Source organism: Cicer arietinum, chromosome 8 (genome assembly GCF_000331145.2).
Source record: "Cicer arietinum cultivar CDC Frontier isolate Library 1 chromosome 8, Cicar.CDCFrontier_v2.0, whole genome shotgun sequence".
NCBI classification, from domain to species: Eukaryota; Viridiplantae; Streptophyta; class Magnoliopsida; order Fabales; family Fabaceae; genus Cicer; species Cicer arietinum.
In genome coordinates, this window is record NC_021167.2 from 1,080,011 (window position 1) to 1,103,848 (window position 23,838).

Sequence of the window (23,838 nt, forward strand, 5' to 3'; positions counted from 1 at the left end):
GAACTATAAATTTATCACTATGCTTGCTTGCATGGTTGATATTTTTAGTCAAGCAAGGCTTTTTGACGAATCAATGGTTCTCACAAAAGGTATGGTTTGTAGAATGTGAGGAAGAACAACAGTCAAAATGTTGTATTTAATGAGTAAACAAAGGATCGAAAGCGTTTAATGATATTAAATTATCAATTTTGGTGAATGTTGACAAGTACCATAATGCCCCCCAATATTAAATCACATGTAAGATAAATTGAGTATTTACTTTATATTAGAAAGTATAATAATGGTCTATAGATGAGTTGCTAGATAACATAAGATTAACTTCATTATTATTGTATAGGCGAGTCGGTATAATTATTATAATATAAATTAAGGTAAATACCACCAGTGATCCCTTGATTTAATTTCAGTTAACGTTTTAGAGATAAATGACCATATTTTCATTCTTTATTTGATGTTGTTAGAGATAAAGGACCAAATCAGGATAAAGAAAGATAAATGACTAAAACGTTAACTGAAATTAAGTTAAAGGACCATATGTGGTATTTAGCTTATAAATTAAGAGAGACAAAATTGTTAGTGTGAGATATTAAATCCTGAATTTTGTATATGTATTTCGTTAAATGTTTTTATTACTAGATGAACTAAGGTGATTAATACTATAAAATGTCATAAATAATTTAAAAATTAAGATAAATTTAAGGATTGAGTTGAAATAAGTGGCAAAAGATAGAGACAAATTTGAATTTTTTTTTATATATATATAATATTCTTAACTTTTTATTATCTCATTTTATTTATTTTTTCTTTATAATATATAATTAAATATATTATTAACAAAAAAATAATTAATGTTGCATTATATTTTAAAAATAATATATAATAAGAACAAATTTATCTGCAATGTGATAATTAAAAAAATTATATACATATAAAATAACTTTACACCATACAATGAAATTTATATATCCCATTATATGATCCTATTTCATTCCATATCTCACTTCACTCCCTTTCTAGTATGAGGTAGAAAAATAAATGACTTTTGCTTAATATCATTTTTATACTTTTACACTAACATGCATAACTATGAAACTCAATAAATAAATAAATTATTATCTTAAAACAAGCTACAAGAACTAATTTATTCCCTTAATAATAGAATACTGATCTCTAGAAAATATAAACTGAGAAAACTCACTTTTATCTGAATTATATAATAAGAATTAGTAAAAATGAAACTATTCCCTTAATTCAGGTACCTTGGTGTCTTCATATCCACCACCAAACAAATATTATCTTTAGTAAAAAATGAAACTATTTTCTCTTCCAACACAACTAAACTCAGCTTGTGGATACCACACATCACATCAACACCAAAAAAAAAATAAAAACAAACTTCATTTTTATTCACAAGGATCATTTGTTTGTTTGGTGGTGAATTGAATTCCTTTCTATCCACACAAGTCTTACAGAAATCATGTCAGCTATGGTTGCAGGTACCTCTTCTTCATTCTCTGCCACCTTCACAACCACCAGGAGTAGTAAAAACTCTCATCTCACACCTTCCAAGACACTCACTTCTCTTCCATGCCAGGTACTTTTCTTTTCTTTGCATGATTACCTACTTAACACGGATATTGATACAGATATCAGATATGATACTGACACCGACACATTGACACCATTAATACTTTGAGAAAATAAATTAATTGAATGAAATTAAGATCATCGTGACACGTCTTCAATCAGAGATGTAGGTGATACATAGATTACCATTTACAATAAAAAATCATGTCTTTGATGGTTTTTATACTTGTTCTTGCAATTGTAACTGCAGAAAACATCTTTGCTAGGACTCTCACTTCATGAGGCCAAAAGGGGTGTTTCAGTATCCTTCTTAGGTGACAACAAAAATGGTACTTACTCCATTTCAAGAAGGAGATTTGAGATCAATGCAAGAACTGCTGGAGCTTCAAAGACAATTGAAGTTGAAGTTGACAAGCCACTTGGCCTCACTTTAGGCCAAAAGAATGGTGGTGGTGTTGTCATAACAGTCAGTATCTTGCTCACTTTCCCATTAATTCAATGCTTTTATTGGTCTAGTTTTGTTTAGTATGATTCATAGTTTACTGATAAGTAGACAAGTCACTCGATTAGGGGTAATATTGTAAATTTGACCATAGTATTTAAACACGAGTTGTAATATGTATCTCTTAAGTTTAACTAATGTAAAATTGGCTGAAGCTTTGTTCAATACGATTCACAGTTTGCCGATAAGTGATAAATAGACAGGGAGCTAGGTTCAGAGATAATTTTGTAAATTGTATCATAGTATTTAAACACGAGTTGTAATTTGTAACGCTAAGCTTAAATAATAGAAAGGTATTGCAGCCGCACAGTAGGGAGATGTGTTGACCGAACTTCGTGATCAAGTGTTGCGTTCTTTGTTTGTGTTTTTTGTATCTGTTTTCTTTTGAATTAGGGTTGTTGTTGTAACAAGTTTGAGGGGAATGATTTCAATTTCTGAATGAAGATTATTTTTGTTTTGTTTAGGCTGTTGAAGGTGGGGGGAATGCAGCAAGAGCAGGGTTAAAGTCAGGGGATCAAGTCCTTTATACTAGCAGTTTCTTTGGAGATGAATTATGGCCAGCAGATAAGCTTGGATTCACTAAAACTGCAATCCAAGCAAAGCCTGACTCTGTCTACTTTGTTGTTAGCAGGTAGTTTACTTTGTTGTGCATGAAGAATATATTGTGACACAATGTGTTTATCTGTTACTTAACAGTTGCAATGGCATTAACACTTTGAATATTTTCATGTTTTTGTTATGAAGAGGTGCTGATGTAGATGTTAAAAGGCTCCCAAAGCGTCCTGCTCCTCCTCGCTTTGGTCGAAAATTGACCGAGACTCAAAAGGCAAGAATTTGTTTTTGCTTCATTTTGGAGTGAATTTCATTCCTTCCTACCTTTTCTTCCTAGTTGTATTTATTTACATTTCAATGGTTAATAATCAAGTGTGTACCACCACCATGCAGGCTAGAGCTACTCACATTTGTCTTGACTGTGGATACATATACTTTTTACCTAAATCTTTTGATGACCAGGTATATCCCAAGATATATATAAAAAGTTTACTTCAAAATCCATGATTGAATTTCAAATCAAGTGCAGCGAGACTCCGAGTCTATTTAGATTGACGCATTTGTGTTTATCTATTAATATAACCACTTGAGAGATTTAGGGTCTCTTTGATGCGCATTGATAGGATAGAGACAAAATAAGATATAAAACTAGATAAAGATAAAATATGATAGTGATATGATAATCATTATTCTATTATGTGTTTGATGTGTACCTGATAACATATAGAATATCATTATTTCCATAAGCCTCTAAATGAAAACAATTTGACTTTGTTTTATCTTTTGTTATAAAAATAATTTATACATGAGCACTTATAAAGTTAGTGTTTATGCTCCAAGCACTTAATTAAATTTTTTTATCCAAATATAGTAAAATATCTTTTTGGTAAATAAGGACATAGTTATTACATGTTCATAAACTGTTTTTAGGATTTAATTTATATACAACTACAGTGTAAAGGTTTTTTTTACACTGTCAGTCAATCACAACCGTCAGATCATTATAAACTTTTGACTTTTATCATACCTACTTCAAAAGTCGCAACTATGAATGATTGTGATTTGCTGACAGCGTAAAACTTTTTACATTGAGAGTGTATAACAATTAAACTCTTTAACTTATACGTAAACACTTATGATAAAATTTTATGCAATACAAAAAGAGCGAAATATCTTTTTGATTGATGATTTTACTTTAAGCTGTTTGACAAAGATTTATGTTTTTACAGCCGGAGACATATAGTTGTCCTCAATGTCAAGCACCAAAGAAGAGGTTTGCTCCATATGATGTTAACACTGGAAGAGCTATTGGTGGTGGTGGCTTGCCTCCTATTGGTGTTATTATTGGACTTGTCGCTGGTTTAGGTGCTGTTGGAGCTTTGCTTGTTTTTGGTCTTCAGTGATATTTTATTAATTAATAACTATTATGTATACACATATAGTTTTTATTGAATTTTTGTACTCCAAAGTTTTCTCAATCTTGTGTGGAGCTTGTATATCATAAACTCCTTTATTGTATATGTGAAAAATGAAGCTTAATGTATGAGATTGAACATGTGCTTAAAAATAAATTTCAAACTATTAGCAATTTGCATAGCTACATGTGAAGATTACTAGTACTTGATTGCATTGTCCATTGAAGTTTACCCTTTTTGTAGATACTCCATTTTGGTTCTTTTCACAATGTTGAGTTTAATTATGTTGCATTTCCACTTAAATTTACCATATGCACCAATCTAACCTTCCCACCACCCAATCCAAACAAATCAAATCGGATGCATATGTGTATAAGAATTAGTGTATACGAAATTTGTATTCAAACTAGAGAAGTAAAAAGGGAATTTCTCCCTCCAAAATAATTTTAAAATAAAAGTTGATAAAATCATATAAATTAAAAATGATTATTAATTTATAAAAAAAATGATAATTAATCACGTTGTACCATTTAAAAATTATTTTCATAATCTTTTAATATATTAATAAATTGGTTTATCAAAAACAAAATAAGGCTATTTTGCTCATATTTCACATTCTATGAACTATTTTTGCTTAAAATTCTAAAACTGCTTAACTAAAAAAATTATTAAACTCGTTAGTAGGTGGAGAGAATTGTAAATTAGTCATTAGTGTCATTTTAATTAATAAAAATTACACTACTTTTTTTTAAATTATAAAATTATTTTTTGGGTCTTTAAACAAAATGGTAAATACTACCTAAAATTTACACAATTACGAAATCACAAATTTGATTCTCGAATTTAAATTAACAATCTCGACATTTGTCATGTAATAAATTATAATTTAACCTCTCAATTATATAATTTAATATCTCAATTTTGTGAAATTGTAAAAAAAGCATTCTTTATTCAAAGTCATGGTCAACTTAGTTCCTCCTTAAAAATTTGCTAGTAGGCTTCGTGGTAGGGTTAGGGGTGTAAATAAGAACTAATTTAAAACGACATTTGAAACGACAAAGTATTGTATTGTATTGGTCAAAGTGTCTTAGTCGGTTCTAAATTCTAATGAGTAGTGACAACGGTTACTTATGGTGGAGCCTTTTTTTTTTAATTTCATTTTCATTTCTCATTCATACTTTTCTTCATACTATATTCTGTAATTTCACCAGAAGCCACAACCACAACAACAACGAGGTATTTTAATTCTTCCTTTTCTGCTTCAACTATTATTATTATTATTTTTTTTTTAAAACTGTTACTAATTCTTAATTTCGAATAACCAACGAGTGCCTCTGCATGTTTTTTTGGAAAATATAACACATGCTGTTATTTTTTCCTTAAGAATCCGTCATAATAGAATTAGTAGCAATCTTGATTTTTTTTTCTTTCTTTCTTGGTTTATGCATTAGTATAAATTTGTGTGTTTAATTTTACTAAGTCAAATTTCAAATTTTTTGACCCATGACTTTGAATTTTTAGGCGCTACAAAGCACCAAATTTTTATTTCAATTTTCTTCATTTAAACTTTGCAATTTTATAGCTTTGTTTCTTATATAATAATTCTATTTTGAATAATACAGATATTATTAATGTTTTTGATTGCTTACTATTTCATATATATTTTTAATTTAAAATGTAAGAATCGTTCTTGAATGAATGAATATTACTAAAAATATAATAGGAATCACTATTTGATTTAAAATAAAAGGTATGACATAAGAAAGATTAATAATTGCACATTCTTTGACTTTTTGTGATGATTACTTACACATGACATTTTTTTTTTAAATTCTAACACTCTGGCATTGATTTGGCTGTTGCTGTAAACAGATCTCCGTGTTCCAAAGAGATGATTATCATGATATTAACTCAAATTTAGCTAAGTAAATGGGTTTGCTGTTTTTTTTTTTGTTTCTAAGAAGTACCTACTCTTCAACTTCAACACCATCATCACCTTTTTCATATTAGATTCTTAGTTTCAGGTAAGGACTCACTTTTGCAATACCCTTTAATAAGCTATTTTAAGTTAGACTTTTTTACTGTTTCTTTGTTTTTCTGTACTTTTTCTGTTTGATGAAATGCCCAATTGAAAAAGAAAAAAATAACATCTTGCCAGTTGCAACCCCTTTGTCTTTTTATGATCCTTTGTGATTTGCTGTACTTTGGGTTTTTTTTGGGAGTTTATTGATGCACCCGTGTTTAATCAGATGTGATTTGTATGAGATTATAAATTTTCTATCTGTGTTGCACCTTGATTTTGTGTTTTTAGCTTAGGAGTAGATTGATGGTGTTTTATAGTATATTTGTTAGTACTTCTGAATAATATAAAAACAAACTTTATTAATGTCTTATTCTGAAAAAGTAAGCACCTGTTTGTTTTCAAGATGGAAAGTTGGTCAACGTGGGTTAACTCTCAAGTTACAGTTTGTAGTTTGACCGAACCATGAGAAAAATTGGAAGCTAATGTAATTCCAAAGATACACTAAAGATGTTAATACTACCCTAAACTAGGAATATCCATGATAGAGATTATTCCCTTTTCCTCTTGAACTTTTTCCTACCCTTTTGATTTGTAAAATAATACTCTGAGATGGCTAAACTTATTCATGTAAAATTGTTGTATAAATTTGGGATGTTCAACTTCCGACTTATTTTCCCCTAAATGAAACGGTTGTTAGCGACTGCATAACTAGGTGGCAGTGTTATTATGAGTGAGCTGTGTTGAACAGAAAATGAATGATTTACTAGGCTAAGAGAATTTCATGTGATAATTAAGGCAAACTTTTGTGTTTTCTTTTATCCTAGTTTACAATTTTTGCTGTGAATTTCTCTGTATATTAATTGTAACATTTTACTTGTTTATTCTCACTTTGTAAGGTAAAAAAACAAGTTTGGTTGGAGTGTGTGTTGCCATTGCTGGTCTTCTGATACTCCTCTGTATATAGTTTGATCCTCTGGCCTTTTTTACATCTCCTATGGTGGCTGGAAGGTAGACATGCACGTTGGAGTGGTGGTGAACTGGTGATTATGACTCAAACAGTGAAAACAATACTTTCATCCTTTCGTGACCACGACAAGAATTGCCGTCTTTCTCCTTTGTCTCCTAGTCGGCATGGGAGCCGTCAGTGGCGCCAAAGCCGCACTGGTAGCTTGGCTGTTGCTATAGCAGCACTTCTCATGTTTACAACTGCCTGGCTTTCACTTGTCTTCTCTGATGCAACTACCTGTTGCTTTCGTCGCATAAAAGACTGGGAAGATAGACCCCACTTTTTCCCCTGGAACAAGTGCACTTCTCCTCTTCGCCTTTCAGAAGTAACAACACCTCCTGCCCTCCAATTTGGTACAATGAAAGATCATCTAAGCAATGGAAGCAGTATCATTGAACAAGAAGAATTGTCAGTTAAACATATTGTTTTTGGCATAGCAGGATCATCTCAATTTTGGAGACGGAGGAAGGAATATATCAGACTATGGTGGCGTCCCAATGACATGCGTGGTTATGTGTGGTTAGAGGAACAAGTGGTTGAAGAACATGGAGATGATTTATTGCCCCCTATCATGATTTCTGAAGATACCTCATATTTCCGCTATACTAATCCCATAGGTCACCCTTCTGGCCTTCGGATTTCTCGCATTATCAAAGAAAGCTTTCGCCTTGGTCTCTCAGACGTGCGTTGGTTTGTCCTATGTGATGATGATACCATCTTCAATGTGAATAACCTAGTCGACGTTCTCAGCAAGTATAATTCCTCTGAAATGATTTACATAGGTAGCCCCTCAGAGAGCCATTCAGCTAATACCTATTTTAGTCACTCAATGGCCTATGGTGGTGGCGGGATTGCAATAAGTAATTCGCTTGCAAAGGCTCTCTTTGAGATTCTTGATGAATGCATCGAGAGGTATCCCCAACTTTATGGTAGTGATGATAGATTGCATGCCTGCATCACTGAACTTGGCGTTCCACTGACCCGGGAGTATGGTTTTCACCAGGTACATTGTTGATATCCGCTATTTTAAAAAGAGAACGTTCTTTCTATTTTCAGAGAAAAGAAACATTTGTCAGATGTATTACATGATTATGATTATAATGCAGCCATTTCATCAGTTAGAATTTGTAATTGATCAGTACTACTTTTACTTTTAATCTTTCAGTGGGATATAAAGGGTAATGCTCACGGTCTTCTATCCTCTCACCCAATAGCACCATTTGTTTCAATTCATCATGTTGAAGCTGTTAATCCCTTTTACCCTAGCTTGAGCTCTTTGGATAGCCTGAAACTTTTCACGAAGGCCATGAAAGCTGAATCCAGAAGCTTTTTGCAGCGTTCAATATGTTACGACCATGCCCGGCATCTAACATTTTCAGTGTCACTTGGTTACGTCATTCAAGTCCTACCTAACATTGTTTTTCCCCGCGAACTGGAGCGCTCTGAACGAACCTACTCTGCTTGGAATGGTATTAGTAGAAGGAATGAATTTGATTTTGATGCTAGGGACCCACACAAATCCGTGTGTAAAAAGCCCATTCTCTTCTTCTTGAATGATACTCGAAGAGAAGGTAATGCTTCTTGGGGTTCATATGTTCGGAATAAAGATAAAGATGATTTCAAAAGGAGATTTTTCTGCTTCCCTCGCTTTCCCCCTCTGCACAACGTGCGAAAGATCCAGGTAGTGGCGCAGCCTTTGAGCAAAAATTGGCATCTGGTATGTTTCATGGCTCTTGAGCATTTTTTATGATGTTATTGCCATTTTTCAATCATAATGACATTTCTGGATTCAACTTTTGGTTGTTCTAGGTGCCGCGTCGTCTCTGTTGCAGGCAAAGCCAAACTGGCAAGGAAATCCTCCAAATCTCAGTTGGACAGTGTGGGAATTGGGAAGGGACCTATTAGTTAACTCTGTATAGTGTTACTGATTGTGTAGGTCGGTTGTGAAATGGCATGTTAGGATTACTCTCGTGTTTTTCTCACAATTTGGCATTTTGAGTGAGGAGCTAGTTCGATGCGGCATTTTTTTCACCTTGAATTGAGCTTTCTTGAACTTCTAATTTCTGTGTGGTCTACCACTTTGTATACACTTGCAGATGGTAGAGAAAGGTTTCTAACACCAGAAGATGTGAGTATTCAATTTTTTTCCATATATCTTCCCATTCTCTACTTTATAAATTCATATTTTTTCATATCTCAAAACAGTTTTACAAGGGATTGGAATAGGATGCGTATCAACCTAGGTATATACTATATACTATAGGGGGATAACAAGGTTCTGATAATACCATTCTAATTCAGTGAGAGTAAATGTGTGCACACTTGCAGCATGCTTTCTTGATCTTATTTCCCTTTTTTGTCACAGATCGAGCGTCCATTCATTTTGTGGAATTAGTGTTTCCGGGTAGAGTCTCCTGCTCGACTCCCTCATTCCACTTAAATTCTTTGGCTGTTCAAGAGATTATTGCGGCAAAAAGAGTAAATGAATAACTCTTCAAGATGACAATAGGGAAAATTCAATGTTCATAATTGATTGATTGTAATCTTTTGACCATGGTAAGAAAAAAGGATCAGAGAAAACTCATTTATGACAAAAGATTGCGGATTCAATGAAAGTACATATTGTTTTTTGTGAACAATTTTAGATTTCTGATATTTCTCTTGACCCTAACTACAAATTATAGATATCACTAACACTAAATGTATTACATTAAAATTATCTCTAGTGATTGGTGCAATCAGTTGGTTTAAAGGAGACTATCTTTCTGTCTAAATCAAATCCAATCAAAATGTTTGATTGAGCAAAATTGCCAAATATATACATTCCATCAGTAGTGCCAGCCATTGCAAAGCAAAACACCCCTTCTTTTCGTGGAATGAAGTTTTGTATTGGCATCAACTGCACATCTGCCCCCTCAAAATGAACTGTCAAGATTGGCCCTTCTAAATTTGTCTCACTTCTGTAACAAAGTAGTGTGCGTAAACCCTCAATGGGTACCAGGCTAATCTGAGTTTTCAATTCCTCTACCAGACGGTCATAAAATTCTTGCGGTAAATATGTTGATGGTGTTCCCGAATCAATCATTATATTCCCCTTGAAAAGCATTTCAGGAGAATTAAAAGGAACAAATGTGTGTCCAACACTTATGCCTTCCAGTGTGACTAAATAAGAAGTCCGGCTGCCCGCAGAGACTAAAGGAGTTGTAACGACTCCTTCGCCTGAAACATCGCTGTCTTCACCAAAACTGATTGTTCCTGAAATGTGTGTATCTGTATGAAAAGGAACCAGGCACTGGGAGAACCTTTTTCTCCCATAAATTTTGCCCATTTGTGAAACAAGTGACAGAGGCCCTCCATCCATTCCAATGATTCCCATATCGTTTTCATTGAAAGTTCCTGAGTTGCTATGTCCACACCCGAATATAATGTCTCCAATGACAACAGGCTCGTCATTGGAAGAACTAAAGGTGATTGTTTCCTTAGAAAGCACCCCGTTTGTTACAGAAGAATCTGCATAACGATAACTATAAGCACACAGATTTTCAGGAGAGCAGGAGTTACCAAAAAATGAACACTGCTCTGAATCACATGGAATAGGACTGTAAGTTTTCGACCTTAAAGGCTTAAACATCGGATTTTTCTGCCTATAACAGCGCCAACAAGGTGCGCATTGTGCCCACACTAAGGCACTACCTGTGTCAACCAAACCATATATGTCCACTGGTGGTGTTCCTAATGTGAGCTTCATGAGATAATCACCGTTGTTGGATGTCACTCTAGTGTAAGGATGTGATTTCTTGGGAACTTGGTAAAATGAGTGAAATTTGTTTTTATGAGAATTATCTGATTTGTAGAAGGGAGAATTGGGAGAGTTTTTATGTATTAGTTTAAAACTTAACCCTGTGCTGTAAGATTCAATTGGTGTTTGAGATAAGAACATATAAAGAACAAAAAATAACAAATGGAAGCAGAGAATGTTGGCCATGATGAAAAAGGTAAGTGAAAAGTTGAGGAAGTTATATCCTACGTATATACAATGTATATAACCGCAGCATGTGAGTGTTGAAAAAATTGGTATGTTAGTCACATGACATAAACAATAGCAGCATGTGAGTGATTTTCTGTCTGTTAGATGAGAATGGTATTAACTGACGTGTCTAAATTAAATTAATACGGTATAATGGTTTAAGGTTGGTCAGGCCAAAACTATTGTCGAAAATGGTATCGAATAAAAAGAAAATTATTGCGTCTACAAGCTACCGCTAAGATCACAATTTATATAAACTGTCGTGATTTGTTTTTATCTCTCCTAAGATATAACTTTTAATCACAATGTAGATGCACGTCTTTAATAATATTATAAGTTGTAACACGAGTGGTCACTAAAAAAATTAATTAATTAAAAGTGTCCTTCGCAAATAGTTGATGTATTATCATTCATTAGTGACATGATGTTTAATTATTGTTATTAATTTTATTTATACACATATTATTATACATTCAAGTCATATTTTTATAATTATGTAAATATGTTTGAAAAAAACGTTCAAAAATATACAAACAACGATTAAAATTGTCGATAGGATAAATTTTATAAAAACTAAAAAAGTGATTTTTTTACAAGAACTAAAATTTAAATTTTGAAATTTTATAGGAAATAAGAACTTCTTTAATCTTTATTATTATTATTATTATTATTATTATTATTATTATTATTATTATTATTATTATTGTTATTAATTTTCTTTTTAAATTTAAAATAAGAAAATTAAATAAATTTGAATTAAGCCAGAAACAAGAATCTAAAAAAGAGACTCGTAAAATTTATTTTTTGTAGAATAATATTACTTTGCATATAATAATAATAATAATAATAATAATAATAATAATAATAATAATAATAATAGTAATAATAATAGATAATACATGAATGTTATAATTGACTTTTGATTATTATTATTTTAAATTTAATTACAATATTAATTGATTCTTTGGTAATAATATTTTAATTTGCATATTGAAATTTTTATCAGCATTTAAGGATTATTATTATTATTATTATTATTATCTAATTTTTGAATGAAAGTAATATAAAATTAAACAAATACAAAAGTCAACTGTAAAATATATTTAATAAATACATAAGAAGAAGAAGAAGAAGAAAACAGTCCTAAAACTTTATTAAAGATGTAAAAGACAAGTACAAAATATACTGAAGAGACATTGGTTAACAAAATGATCGCAAGTTATTCCAAATCATTATTTCATAAATTGTCGTGATGTTTTTACTTCTCCTGAGGGTCATTTGTTTTTTCATGTTAGGTCTCGCAGCATAGATGGAAATGCCCTTCTTTAATATAATAATAAAGTTAGATTACGGTTGAATCGGGTTGCAAGGATATTATTTAATTAATTTTATAAGTTTTATAAATAATATTTTATATATTATAAATATAGTTATTTTATAAAATTATTTTATTAATTTGTAATAATTGAATATAATTAAAAAAATTAAAATGAGGGAAAATCGTGTTTATCACAATCATCTAATTTAATTTTTAAAATATTTTATAAAATTCGTATGATAACTTATTATATAGAATAATTGTTTGACTGATTATACTTTGATTGTCAATTTACTTTTCAACATATAATGATACTTGTATTTATTTGATGAAATAAAATGTAAAATAAAAACAAAAAAATAAGATGTAAAAATTTTAAAATACAATTGACTATTTAATATTTTTTATTTTAAAAAAAAATATTAATGTTAAATTATATTGTAGCGTAGTTTAAATTTATTTGTTTTATCAGTATGATATTTTAATTGCGAGCATGAGAAGTTGTTGTAAAAAAAAAAATTATTGAATATATTTCATCAAGATTTTAAAATTTATGCTATTAATGATTTACATATACTTTAAATTAATTTTAGGTATTTAAAAGTTTTAACTAATTGTTTGTGTAATTGAATTATAGTTATGTTGATATGTACCAAAAATAAATACTATTAAAAAATAATTTAATTTGATACAATACTTAATTTTTTATTTATTTTTTAACATTCAAATTATTATTATAATAAGGAAAATAAAAATAAAAAATAGCATTTAATTATAAATATATAATTTAATTGATAAAAGTTTAGTATTAACATTTTTTTTCAGAATACATAAATGGTAAACTATTGTTTATTATATTTTTTAATATATTCATATATATATTATAATTGGAAGTAACTTTTTTAATAATTTTTTATATATTCGTATTTTATGATTATTTTTAATAAATTTTTATATTTTCTGTCAAATAGAATATATATTTTTATTTTATAAAATGTTACTAAAAAAATGGATTGACATAAATTGAAAGTAATTATAAAATCATTACTATCATAAGTAGAATAATATAATTGTTTAAGGAGGATTAGATAAAAGAGCATGACGATATTTATGAGTGATTAGATCGGTTTTTTTTCATTGAATTTATCGATAAAAAATTAATTTTAGGTATTTAAAAGTTTTAACTAATTGTTTGTGTAATTGAATTATAGTTATGTTGATATGTACCAAAAATAAATACTATTAAAAAATAATTTAATTTTATATAATGCTTAATTTTTTATTTATTTTTTAACATTCAAATTATCATTATAAAAAGGAAAGTTACAATAAAAAATAACATTCAATTATAAATATATAATTTAATTGATAAAAGTTTAGTGTTAACATATTTTTTCAAAATACATATATAGTAAAATTTTGTTCATTATATTTTTTAATATATTCATATATATTATAATTAGAAGTAATTCTTTTTAATAATATTCATATTTTATAATTATTTTTAATAAATTTTTGTATTTTCTATCAAATATAATATATATTTTTATTTTATAAAATGTTACTAAAAAAAATAAATTGACATAAATTGAAAGTAATTATAAATGGATTGACATTAATGAGCAATTGACTTTTTAACGTATAAAATCATTACTCACCATAAGTAGAATAATATAATTGTTCAAGGAAGATTAGATAAAGATCGATATTTATGAGTGATTAGGTGGGTTTTTTCCATTGAATTTAATGACTAATAATATAAATTATTACCGTTGGTAAATGACTAATAATATTATAAAATAATTTATAAATTTATTATAAAACAATTAATAAATTTATTATAAAATAACTTATAAAATAATTTGATAATAATATAAATTATAAATTATTATCAAATTGTAAAATAATTTATAAATTATAAATAATTGTAAAATAATTTTATAATTTATAAATTTATTATAAAATAATATTATCAAATAGATTTCGGAGATATTAAAGAAATTGTAGAAGGAATAGGGATCGAAGAGATTAAAGAAGTCGTTGAAGGAGGAGACCATACTCTCAAGAGGTACACGTCAGTTTTTTGGCTGATGTGAAAAATATTTGTAAAGGTGCATGAAATATGATTAGGTGATATCGAGAGTTTCTTTTAAATATATATGATAGAAAAATAATTTCTAAATTATAAATAATTTTTATAATTTATAAATTTATTATAAAATAATATTATCAAATAGATTTTGGAGATATTAAAGAAATTGTTGAAGGAAGATGAGAAGAAATATGGATTGAATAGATTAAAGAAGTTGAAGGAGGAGACTATACTCTCAAGATACACATCAATTTTTTTAGCTGATGTAGAAAATATTTATATACGTGGATGAAATATGATTAGGTGGTATCAGTTTGTTTTAAATATATATAATAGATATAATCATATATGTGTGAGAGTATCTTAAATTTGATAGTACTAGTATTCATTATTACTATATAGAATAAAAGACTACAATAAAATGCTGTTATTTTTTTTTTTGTCTAACAAGAAAATTTGACTAGACTCTAATGTTTGGTGCAATCCATTGGCTTGAAAGACACGACATGTCTTTCTAGATCATACCCAATTAAGTAATTTGATTGTGCAAAATTACCATAAATTCCCACATCACTCGTAGTGTTGGCAAAGGCTAAGCAAAAAACACCATCTTTAGGTGGAATAAATATTTGGACCGGTGTTAAAACTACATCTGCACCTTCGAAATGAAATGTTACATTTGGCCCATTAAGATTAGTTTCCGTACGATAACAAAGTTGAGTACCCAAACTTGGATCATCTGAAATTGGTGTCAACGCAACCCTGTTCTTAACTTCAAGAGCCACTCTATCATATAAACTTTGTTGTAAAAGAGTTGGTGGTGTCCCCGAATCAATTAACATGTTACCCTTTGCAACAGTTGTTGGAGAAGAAATATTTAAGGGTAAATAGGTATTTTCCACACTAATACCTAGTAAAGTAACTAAGTACGGTGTTGCATAATCTGGAGCAACCAACGATGTAGAAACTACACCATTTCCTAATACTTCACTCCCTTTTCCAAAACTCATTTTACTTGTAATTCTAATATCCGTGTGGAATGGAACCAAACATTGCGAAAATTTTCTACCTCCAAATAAAGGACCAATTTGATTAACTAATGACAATGGTCCTCCTCCAAGACCAATTATACCCATTTCATGGTCATTAAATGTTCCCGTGTCATTATGTCCACAACCAAAAATAATGTTTTGAAGGAAAATAGGTTTTTTTGTTTTTGATGTTAGGGTAAATTTTTCTAGTGCTAGAACACCATTTGTTACGGAACTATCCCCATATGCATAGGTGTAATTGCAATGGTTTTCGGGAGAACACGTGAAAGAGTCAAGTTTGCGACACAAAGGTGAATCACATGAAATATTTTTGTAAGTTGAAGATTTTGTAGAATCAAACAAGGGGTTGATTTGTTTGTAGCAACCCACACAAGGTACACATTGTGCCCATATAAGGTCACTACCCGAGTCGGCAATACCACTTATTTTTATGGGTGGAGTTCCAATATACAATTCCATTAGATGTTGACCAATATAGGCACGTGTAGTTGCTTGTACGATATTGTTTGATTGTTGCATGAGATGTGTGGGAAAATAGGGGGAAGATTTTCTAGTCAGTTTGACGTTGAACCCACCATTTTCTGCTTCAATGGATGGAAAATGTAAAACATGGAAAACAAGTATAGAAATTATGGTTAAAAACGAATTATATCTTTTGGGAGAAATCATGTTGTCCTCAATATTAAGAATTTTGGACAAAACAATGTGGTTTTATAGTTATTAAAGAAGTTTGGCACCAAATATAAAAATATTGTGTTTCATATATAATAATCACTTTTCTATACATGGTCGGTCAAAATTGTGTTATTTTAACTTTAAAATATAAATATTTTATTTGTAAGTACGATTAATTTTAGATCAAATTTTTTTTTCAATAATAGTTTTGTTAAATTAACAACTAAATCGGATATGCTTTTAATAATTGTTGCTATACGGTAGTTTATTTCCAAAATCAAGTTTTGAATAATCTGTTTCCAATTATACAATATTTGATTATATTTCCTAATCATATATAAACAGCTGAAATGGAAAAAAAAATAATGGCCTTATTTATTTCTTTTTAATTGAATATTATTCATTTGTTTTGCAAGGCCGTTTTGTAACTAAGTCTTGAAATTATTAATTATTAATTGATTATAACTTAGTTGATATATATGAAGTGACAACAATGGTAAGTTTTTATTAATTGATAGTGCTGTTTTTTTTTAATGGAAATTGATAGAGTGATTTTTTTTTATATATATATATATATATATATATATATATATATATATATATATATCTTTAATAGAATTTAAAGTGTAAGTCTTATCAACATAAAAATAAAATAGTTTTACAAGAACATATAATCATGTTCAATCCAACATATTTTTAGGATCAAAAGTGAATTCTAACATGAAGTTTTCTCAAAGTTAAAAGTTTATTTTAGTAAATTTATTTTATTTTTTGGGATTTTTAAAGTCCAATATTATTTCTTAACCTACTGTAATCAATTTATATATATTTTTCAATCGATAATGAAATCACTATTGAAGTTAATAAGATTATATTAATTTTATTTTTTATCACTAAATTATGAATTTATAGTATAAAAAGGGTAGGTAAAACACAAAAACATATTTTTGTACTCAACTTTTAATGCTCAATGCAAACTGCACTTTTATTTGCCGTGCTCCTTTACTATTTTTTTCTTTAAAAAATATTCAAATATAGTAAAATTACTCATACCACAAATGTAATTTAAATAAGAAATTTGTTGGTTATAGAATTTTATAACTATACACTATTGGTATAAACTATTTTATATTGACTATTAATACAAGTCATTGATTTACATTTTTTCTCTTTCTTCCAAAGTCTAAATAGAAATGAGTAAAAATAAGTTCAAATAATAAGTTCAAATATAAAAACAAATCGACAAATTCCTTTTTTCATAAAATAAAAAATGAGCTACAACTTTCTAAAAAATTTACCCGTGTATCCCTCCTTTATCCATATACTCTCAAAATTTAAAATTTAAAGAAAAATATTAAAATATCCTCACAATATAAATAAAAATAAAAATATATACATACATATATATATATATATATATATATATATATATATATATATTAATATATATATATATATTAAAAGTGACTATTTTTTTTATTTCTTCATTTTAATATTTTCGAAATATACAAATGAGTGTCAAAAAATTCTTTTTTTTTCTAGAAAACTTTTTTTAAGTTTCTCAATTTACAAGTTCAAATATGGAAAGGTTGAAAAAATATTTTTCGGTACAGAACATCACTTTCGAAAATTATTTTTGAAGTTCATCAAAACTACCGACAAACTTATTTCAAGTTTTCCGAAAAAAATACATTACCGGCAAACTTTAACATGACGTTTTCAGAAGCTACCAGAAAACTTCATTCACAAGTTTTACAGTAGTTGTTTGATTTTAAAAAAAATTTAAATTAATTTTTTGTTTTAATTTTTTTATTATATTAGTATTTATTTAATTAATTTTTTTTAATTAATTTTTTGTTCAGTGGGTAGGGCTAGAGGTAGATACGGCAAAATTGTAGGAAGAATACATGATTTTAAATATTTATCGTCTATAGATGTGACTTTGAATTTGACTCGTCTGAATCTCTTAGATGGATTACTAATTATGGTGTATTAATTATTTAATGATGTATTAATTATTAATTATTTAATTGTATATTTGTGGTGTATTAATTATTGATTAGTTATGGTGTATTATTAATTTAAAAATTTTATGGTGTATTTAAAAAAATGGTGTACAGTAAAACTTGTATATCATGTTTTCTGAAAACACCTTCTAACGGAAAAGTTGGAAAAAAAAATTCAGTAATACACATTTTTCTATTCTGTATAGAAAATATTTTTTTGAGTTGTCTAGTAAATACTTTATGTACCAGAAAACTTGTAAAAAGTTTTCTAAAAATACTATGTGTACCGGCTAAATAGTTTTCCAAAAATACCAAAAAACTTCTATAAATAGAGATTTTTTTTATTCACTTCGAAAATAATGAAATGATAAAAATAAAATAAATAAAAATATGATTTTGAATTTGGTAAAGTAGTAAAAAAATAAAAATATTTTTGACATTTTTATAAATTTGTGAGATATAAGTATAAAAATAGAAATATAGATAAAAACAAATTTTTGTCGAACAAATGTCTTTGTTTCCTGTCATTTGGGACGGACCTGCGTCTGACAGCTAGGTCTCACCAGATATATTTTTTTAAATGCTCATTCGTTTTTTTGTTTTTTTTATTCATTGATTTTAATTTTAACTTTCTATAATATGCAATATTTTACATTAAATTTCAATATTTGACAGTAAAAAATAAAATCAGTTAATAGTTACTGAATTTTTTAAAAAGTGATATGTGATTAAATATATATATATATATAATTATTTTATATTGTTAATACATGAAATTTAAAATAAAAAAATATTATACAATATATATATATAATTATTTTTTTTTATCCAATTGACTTATTGATCCATTCCCCAGTCTCTCTCTACATACTTTATATATGCTTCCTTCTTTAGGTTCAATGTTACCTTTTTTTTATATAAAAAAAAATACTAATAATACGACAGTTGTCTCTACATTCTAAGGTTGTTTCAATATATATAGAAATTTAAAGTGAATTTTAATATGAGATTTAAAATAGATTTTTAAAATTTTAATATGATATTATTAAATTAATATAATTGATGACATATATATTTTTTTAAATTGATTTGATATTATTAAAATAATATTAAATTTAAAAAAGTTATATATTTTAGTTTTAAAAATATTAAAATTCACTTTCTTATTAAGTAGATTTTCTTAAAACACTAATAATTAAATAAAAGTTTTTATTTCTTTATAGATGTCTAAAACGGTTTCTTTAATAATTTTACCAATGGGTTAACCTTACTATATTCATTGTATTTCATCTATATCATATAATTCTTCTGAATAGAGTCAACTTAATTGCATTATTAACTATTGAAATTAATCCATATTTATCACATTTATTCTTAGGAAACTTATAAAATGGACCACTATAATAGGAGTGGTTCACAAAAGACCAACAAAATTGACCAATGATATATTATAATAAAAATTAAACCTTCGACAAAAGCTTTCTTAAGTAACTTTTCAAGTTTTCATTATTTAATGAAAGATCCCTATATTATTTTTATTCGCATAATCTCAAGCTGTTGAATCAAAGAACGACAGAGGTAACAAAATTCCTTTTTGAGTTGTTTATCGAAACACGAGGGATGAAATTAGGCTGGCAAAAACCAAATGAACGATCTTGGGTATGCTTCTTGTACGATGATTTCGTGGGGAGATTTATAAATTCACAATTCACATTGCAAATTTACGCCGCGAAATTAAACAATTGTGAATTTTATTATAATTTTTTAGATATTAATTATTCATCGTATCATTTGCATAACGTTTAAAATATGTTAAATTATCTTATATTTAATTAAAACAAATTGAGAGAGAGAATGAACCTTTATGTTTTTAAAATATAATGATGAATTCTTTAAATTGATGAAAATAAGAATATCAAAATTACAATTAAGCTAATTTTTCAAAATATCATTCAAAGCACAAGAAAAGACAAAACTAATTAGAAAAAATTTACACCAACTAAACAAACAATGCCTCAAAACAAATAAATAAATAAATCCTTATTTGAAGGTCAAAGAACATAGACACACGTACGTAAGCAAGTTAAGTGATTGCTCTACCATTGAGTAGAATAAAAGACACACCCTTTGATTTTGTTTTGAGTCAAAATTAAAATGTAAACTTAACTCGTTTGATAATCTAAGTCATTACTTTTCTATGGCTTAGAGTTACGATAATTACACTATTTCTAAATTGTTCAAATACACATCAATTAAATAATTTGAAGTTTTTTTCTTATTAATATAAAGAAAACCCTAACTATTAGTCTCCAAGAGCATATGCTATCATCTTCCACTAGATAGTGTTACACACTTTTGATTAAGTATTAGTCTCCAAGAGCATGATGCCAAGGCCCCATGTCCATAACATATTGTTGCACAACAAATTTTTCAAACGACAATATACATTTCAAAATTGAGTTCTCCATCCAAACAAACAAAAAATTTCTCCAACATCAACCCCCACCCAAGGGCACACATCTCTTCTACCGAAACATTTTTATCAAACGTCAACCCAAACAACTCACTAAATTAATCACACAAGCAACTCTCATTTCACCCAATGAGTCTACCTATCATCCTCACCCCCTACCAAAATAATTTAAAAAAGTGATTCAATGCGATAAATGATACTTGATAGGGTTTTGAAAAAAGAAAACAAGTAAAGTGGTAAAGTAGACAAAGTGAACTTAAGCAAAATTGGACGACCTCTTATAGATAAAGTATTATTTTTCCAACTAAAAAGTTTTTTTGAATCCTATCAACTAAGGGATCCCATAACAACAACCTATGTGGATTTCTACTAATAGACAGACCCAAGTATTTAAATGGCAATGATCCAACCCTACGAATCAGCACCGAGACTTCCTCTTTCAACCACGTTAGATTCACATTAACGTATACCAATAAGTTTTTGTGAAAGTTAAATTATTAAATTTTAGGCCCAACATCAATTCAAAATGTAAAAGATTAACTTTTATAGTTATGATAAATGGGAAACTTGGAAGTGTTCATAAATTTTTACCTAAGCGTCAGATGATAACTCCATATTTACTGAAGAGTAAAGTAAATAATTAAGACCATCATCGGTATATCAAGAATGTGAAATGAGAGAAGAGATTCCCTTGTCTCAAATCACAATACAATTTGAATTGATTTGTCAGACTACCATTCACCAAAACCGGCGCCGATGCATATGATACACATTCTAAGATTTAACTCTGCCATCTCGATGAGAAATTATTTTTGTTATTCTCATGTCTAAATTACTCCATTCTATTGAATCCTCATATCAGTTTCATCTACTAATTCATTAGCAATCAAAATATAATTTAGGATCTAACGTTCTATAACAAAAGTGGTTTTAGTTTCAATAACTTTATCAATACCTAACTTCAATCTATTTACAAGCACTTTAGACAAAAATTTGTGCATACACTTCACCGAAGATATAAGTCTCAAATTAAACATTCGACGTAGATTGATAATTTTAGGAATCAAGACAATGAAAGTGTAAATAGATCATCTCACCAACGTGCCATTAGTTGGAATTCAAACATAAAGTGCATAAAATTCACCTTGATGTCCTCCCAAAAATCTCTTAAAAATTCAAAATTTACCTTATCACGTCCTAGACTTATAAAGCTATCATGCTCCCATAGAGTAAGTCTCACTTAATTATACTGACAAAACTACCTCTTTAAACACTTGTTTGGATTTTAATATTGCATTGAAAATTAAAATACTTATTTATTTCAAGACAATTATCTTTTATAAATGAATTATTTATTGTGTGGAAGAGACAAAGGATAAAATAACATAAGAAAAAAAAAATGAATTAAATATATTTTTAATTTCTAAAAAAAAAATTATGAAATTTCAAATTTTAATATTTTTAAAAAATATTCACTTTTAAATTCTACTTTAATTTTATATAAATCTTTTTAAATACTAAAATATTAATGTTTTTCAAAAAAAAATTCTAAATAAAAATTTAAAGTGACAAAAAAAATATTCTTGTTAATTAAAAAGTTTAATTTTTTTATAAGAACTAAAATAAAATTTTAAAAATTTATATGAATTAAAAATTCATTTAACCTTAAAAAAAGAAAAGAGTATCCATTGTGTTGTTATTCAACAACAAAAAATCACGGCGTTAGTCATGCACTTTGCATGCCCAACCAATAAGCAGTCCATGTGAGGTCATGTAAATCTCAACGGAATATTCCCAACTTCATACCCCGTGTCCACAACGTGTTCTTCCTTTTCCTTTAATATCAATTTCTTTTTAATATAAGAATCTTTAACTTCATATATGCTTTTCACAAACATTTTCGGACTTAATATTTCAATTGTGCTTATTTTTTTATGATTAGGAATAGGAATCAATTTTAGCTTTGGGAGTTTATAATACACACTAATCACTTATATTAGATACAACAAATATATCTCCTTTTTAACACACAAAATATATATAGTGATATAATATGTATTAAATAATGTGATATATAATATGATTATTTAGATAAATAAATTATTTAAAATATGACCAATACATTCAAAATAAAAACTCGCGTAAATGGTAGTTTTAATTTATATTATTTTTAAATTTATATTATTTTTAAATTTAATTATTTTATCAAGTGATTAGTTGAAAATTTAAATAATTATTTTACAATATTGAATATTGTGTTATTTATGTATGTAGTTTGTTTAACTCGAAAAAAAATTATATTTGTCCATTTATTTATATAAATAAATGTTCGTTTAAAATTATAGTGGGATTCTTTTCTGTCGCACGTCTATTTATAAGTTTTGAATTTTAGTTTTAGTATTTATTATGTGGAATAACATTGAGAAGTGAGAATAGAGAACTAAACACATGCCCAATGTTAAATGAATTGTATCAAGAATTTGGAGTTATTTTGTTGATTTATTTGTTTATGCATTTGATTCAAATTGATGAGATTTAGAAGCTAATATATATTTTTTTAACTCTTACTTGTAAGGAAACAAATAAGTTTAAAAACTAAAAATTATATAAAATTAAAAATAATTTTATAAATGGATTTAACTTTTATCTATTGTCACTGTCACTTTTTTTTTTCTTTCTATTTTATCGTAATAAGAATCTTTAATTTTTCAATGACGTCTTAAAATATCTTAGATTTAAGTTGGAACATCTATTTTTTTATCAAGACTAAACTGCCTCTCAAATGAACAATTCCTAAAATGGAATTTGAATTCATTTCATGGGAGAGTCATACTGTTGACCGATGATCACCATAATTTTTTTTATACTCATATTTCATCATGATTTTTGTAGCATACATCATTATATATATATATATATATATATATATATATAGTGAGATATAATTAATAGTCAGCTTCATAATTAAAATTTACACCAATACTATATACAAATTAAACTATTATTAAAATTCAATCAAAATTTCATAGAAAAGTCAACAAATACATGAATTAGCCAGGTCATTTAACTCCAAGAAATTAGATAAAACCTAAAAAAGATAAGATCTGGTC

At 27.8% G+C, this 23,838-nt stretch overlaps 4 protein-coding genes across 7 annotated transcripts; 2 read left to right on the plus strand and 2 right to left on the minus strand.

The window, feature by feature from the left end:
• The first annotated feature begins 1,338 nt into the window (after window positions 1-1,338).
• On the plus strand, window positions 1,339-4,241 carry LOC101488830 (uncharacterized). Its single transcript, XM_004511406.4, has 6 exons — window positions 1,339-1,594; window positions 1,838-2,053; window positions 2,554-2,720; window positions 2,834-2,915; window positions 3,035-3,103; window positions 3,871-4,241. The coding sequence occupies exons 1-6, from the start codon at window positions 1,478-1,480 to the stop codon at window positions 4,042-4,044; spliced, it is 825 nt and encodes a 274-aa protein (XP_004511463.1). The 5' UTR covers window positions 1,339-1,477; the 3' UTR covers window positions 4,045-4,241.
• A 901-nt stretch (window positions 4,242-5,142) lies between these two features.
• On the plus strand, window positions 5,143-9,731 carry LOC101489156 (uncharacterized). 4 transcript variants are annotated; one of them, XR_003474521.2, is made up of 6 exons: window positions 5,143-5,292; window positions 5,929-6,080; window positions 6,976-8,088; window positions 8,251-8,802; window positions 8,895-9,213; window positions 9,291-9,731. XR_003474521.2 is itself a non-coding variant. In XM_027337382.2 (5 exons), the coding sequence occupies exons 3-5, from the start codon at window positions 7,126-7,128 to the stop codon at window positions 8,988-8,990; spliced, it is 1,611 nt and encodes a 536-aa protein (XP_027193183.1). In that variant the 5' UTR covers window positions 5,143-5,292; window positions 5,929-6,080; window positions 6,976-7,125; the 3' UTR covers window positions 8,991-9,235. The 4 variants fall into 4 exon arrangements, 1 of the variants encoding a protein (XP_027193183.1); XR_001144543.3 differs by having other exon boundaries at window positions 9,451-9,731; XM_027337382.2 differs by lacking the exon at window positions 9,291-9,731 and having other exon boundaries at window positions 8,895-9,235.
• On the minus strand, window positions 9,592-11,102 carry LOC101514210 (aspartic proteinase CDR1-like). The gene has a single exon (XM_004511489.4). It carries the CDS (start codon window positions 11,068-11,070, stop codon window positions 9,808-9,810), a length of 1,263 nt encoding a protein of 420 aa, XP_004511546.1. The 5' UTR covers window positions 11,071-11,102; the 3' UTR covers window positions 9,592-9,807.
• Window positions 11,103-14,989: 3,887 nt separating this feature from the next.
• On the minus strand, window positions 14,990-16,243 carry LOC101514531 (aspartic proteinase CDR1-like). The gene has a single exon (XM_004511490.3). It carries the CDS (start codon window positions 16,241-16,243, stop codon window positions 14,990-14,992), a length of 1,254 nt encoding a protein of 417 aa, XP_004511547.1.
• Window positions 16,244-23,838: the final 7,595 nt, after the last annotated feature.

Bases quoted from the DNA above. Each gene is read 5' to 3' on its own strand.
- LOC101488830 (XM_004511406.4), top strand. From the start codon at position 1,478: ATGTCAGCTATGGTTGCAGGTACCTCTTCTTCATTCTCTGCCACCTTC. The intron at 1,595-1,837 runs GTACTTTTCTTT...TTGTAACTGCAG, and splicing joins TCACTTCTCTTCCATGCCAG to AAAACATCTTTGCTAGGACT. The intron at 2,721-2,833 runs GTAGTTTACTTT...TTTGTTATGAAG, and splicing joins GTCTACTTTGTTGTTAGCAG to AGGTGCTGATGTAGATGTTA.
- LOC101489156 (XM_027337382.2), top strand. From the start codon at position 7,126: ATGACTCAAACAGTGAAAACAATACTTTCATCCTTTCGTGACCACGAC. The intron at 8,089-8,250 runs GTACATTGTTGA...TTAATCTTTCAG, and splicing joins GGGAGTATGGTTTTCACCAG to TGGGATATAAAGGGTAATGC. The intron at 8,803-8,894 runs GTATGTTTCATG...TGGTTGTTCTAG, and splicing joins TGAGCAAAAATTGGCATCTG to GTGCCGCGTCGTCTCTGTTG.
- LOC101514210 (XM_004511489.4), bottom strand. From the start codon at position 11,070: ATGGCCAACATTCTCTGCTTCCATTTGTTATTTTTTGTTCTTTATATG.
- LOC101514531 (XM_004511490.3), bottom strand. From the start codon at position 16,243: ATGATTTCTCCCAAAAGATATAATTCGTTTTTAACCATAATTTCTATA.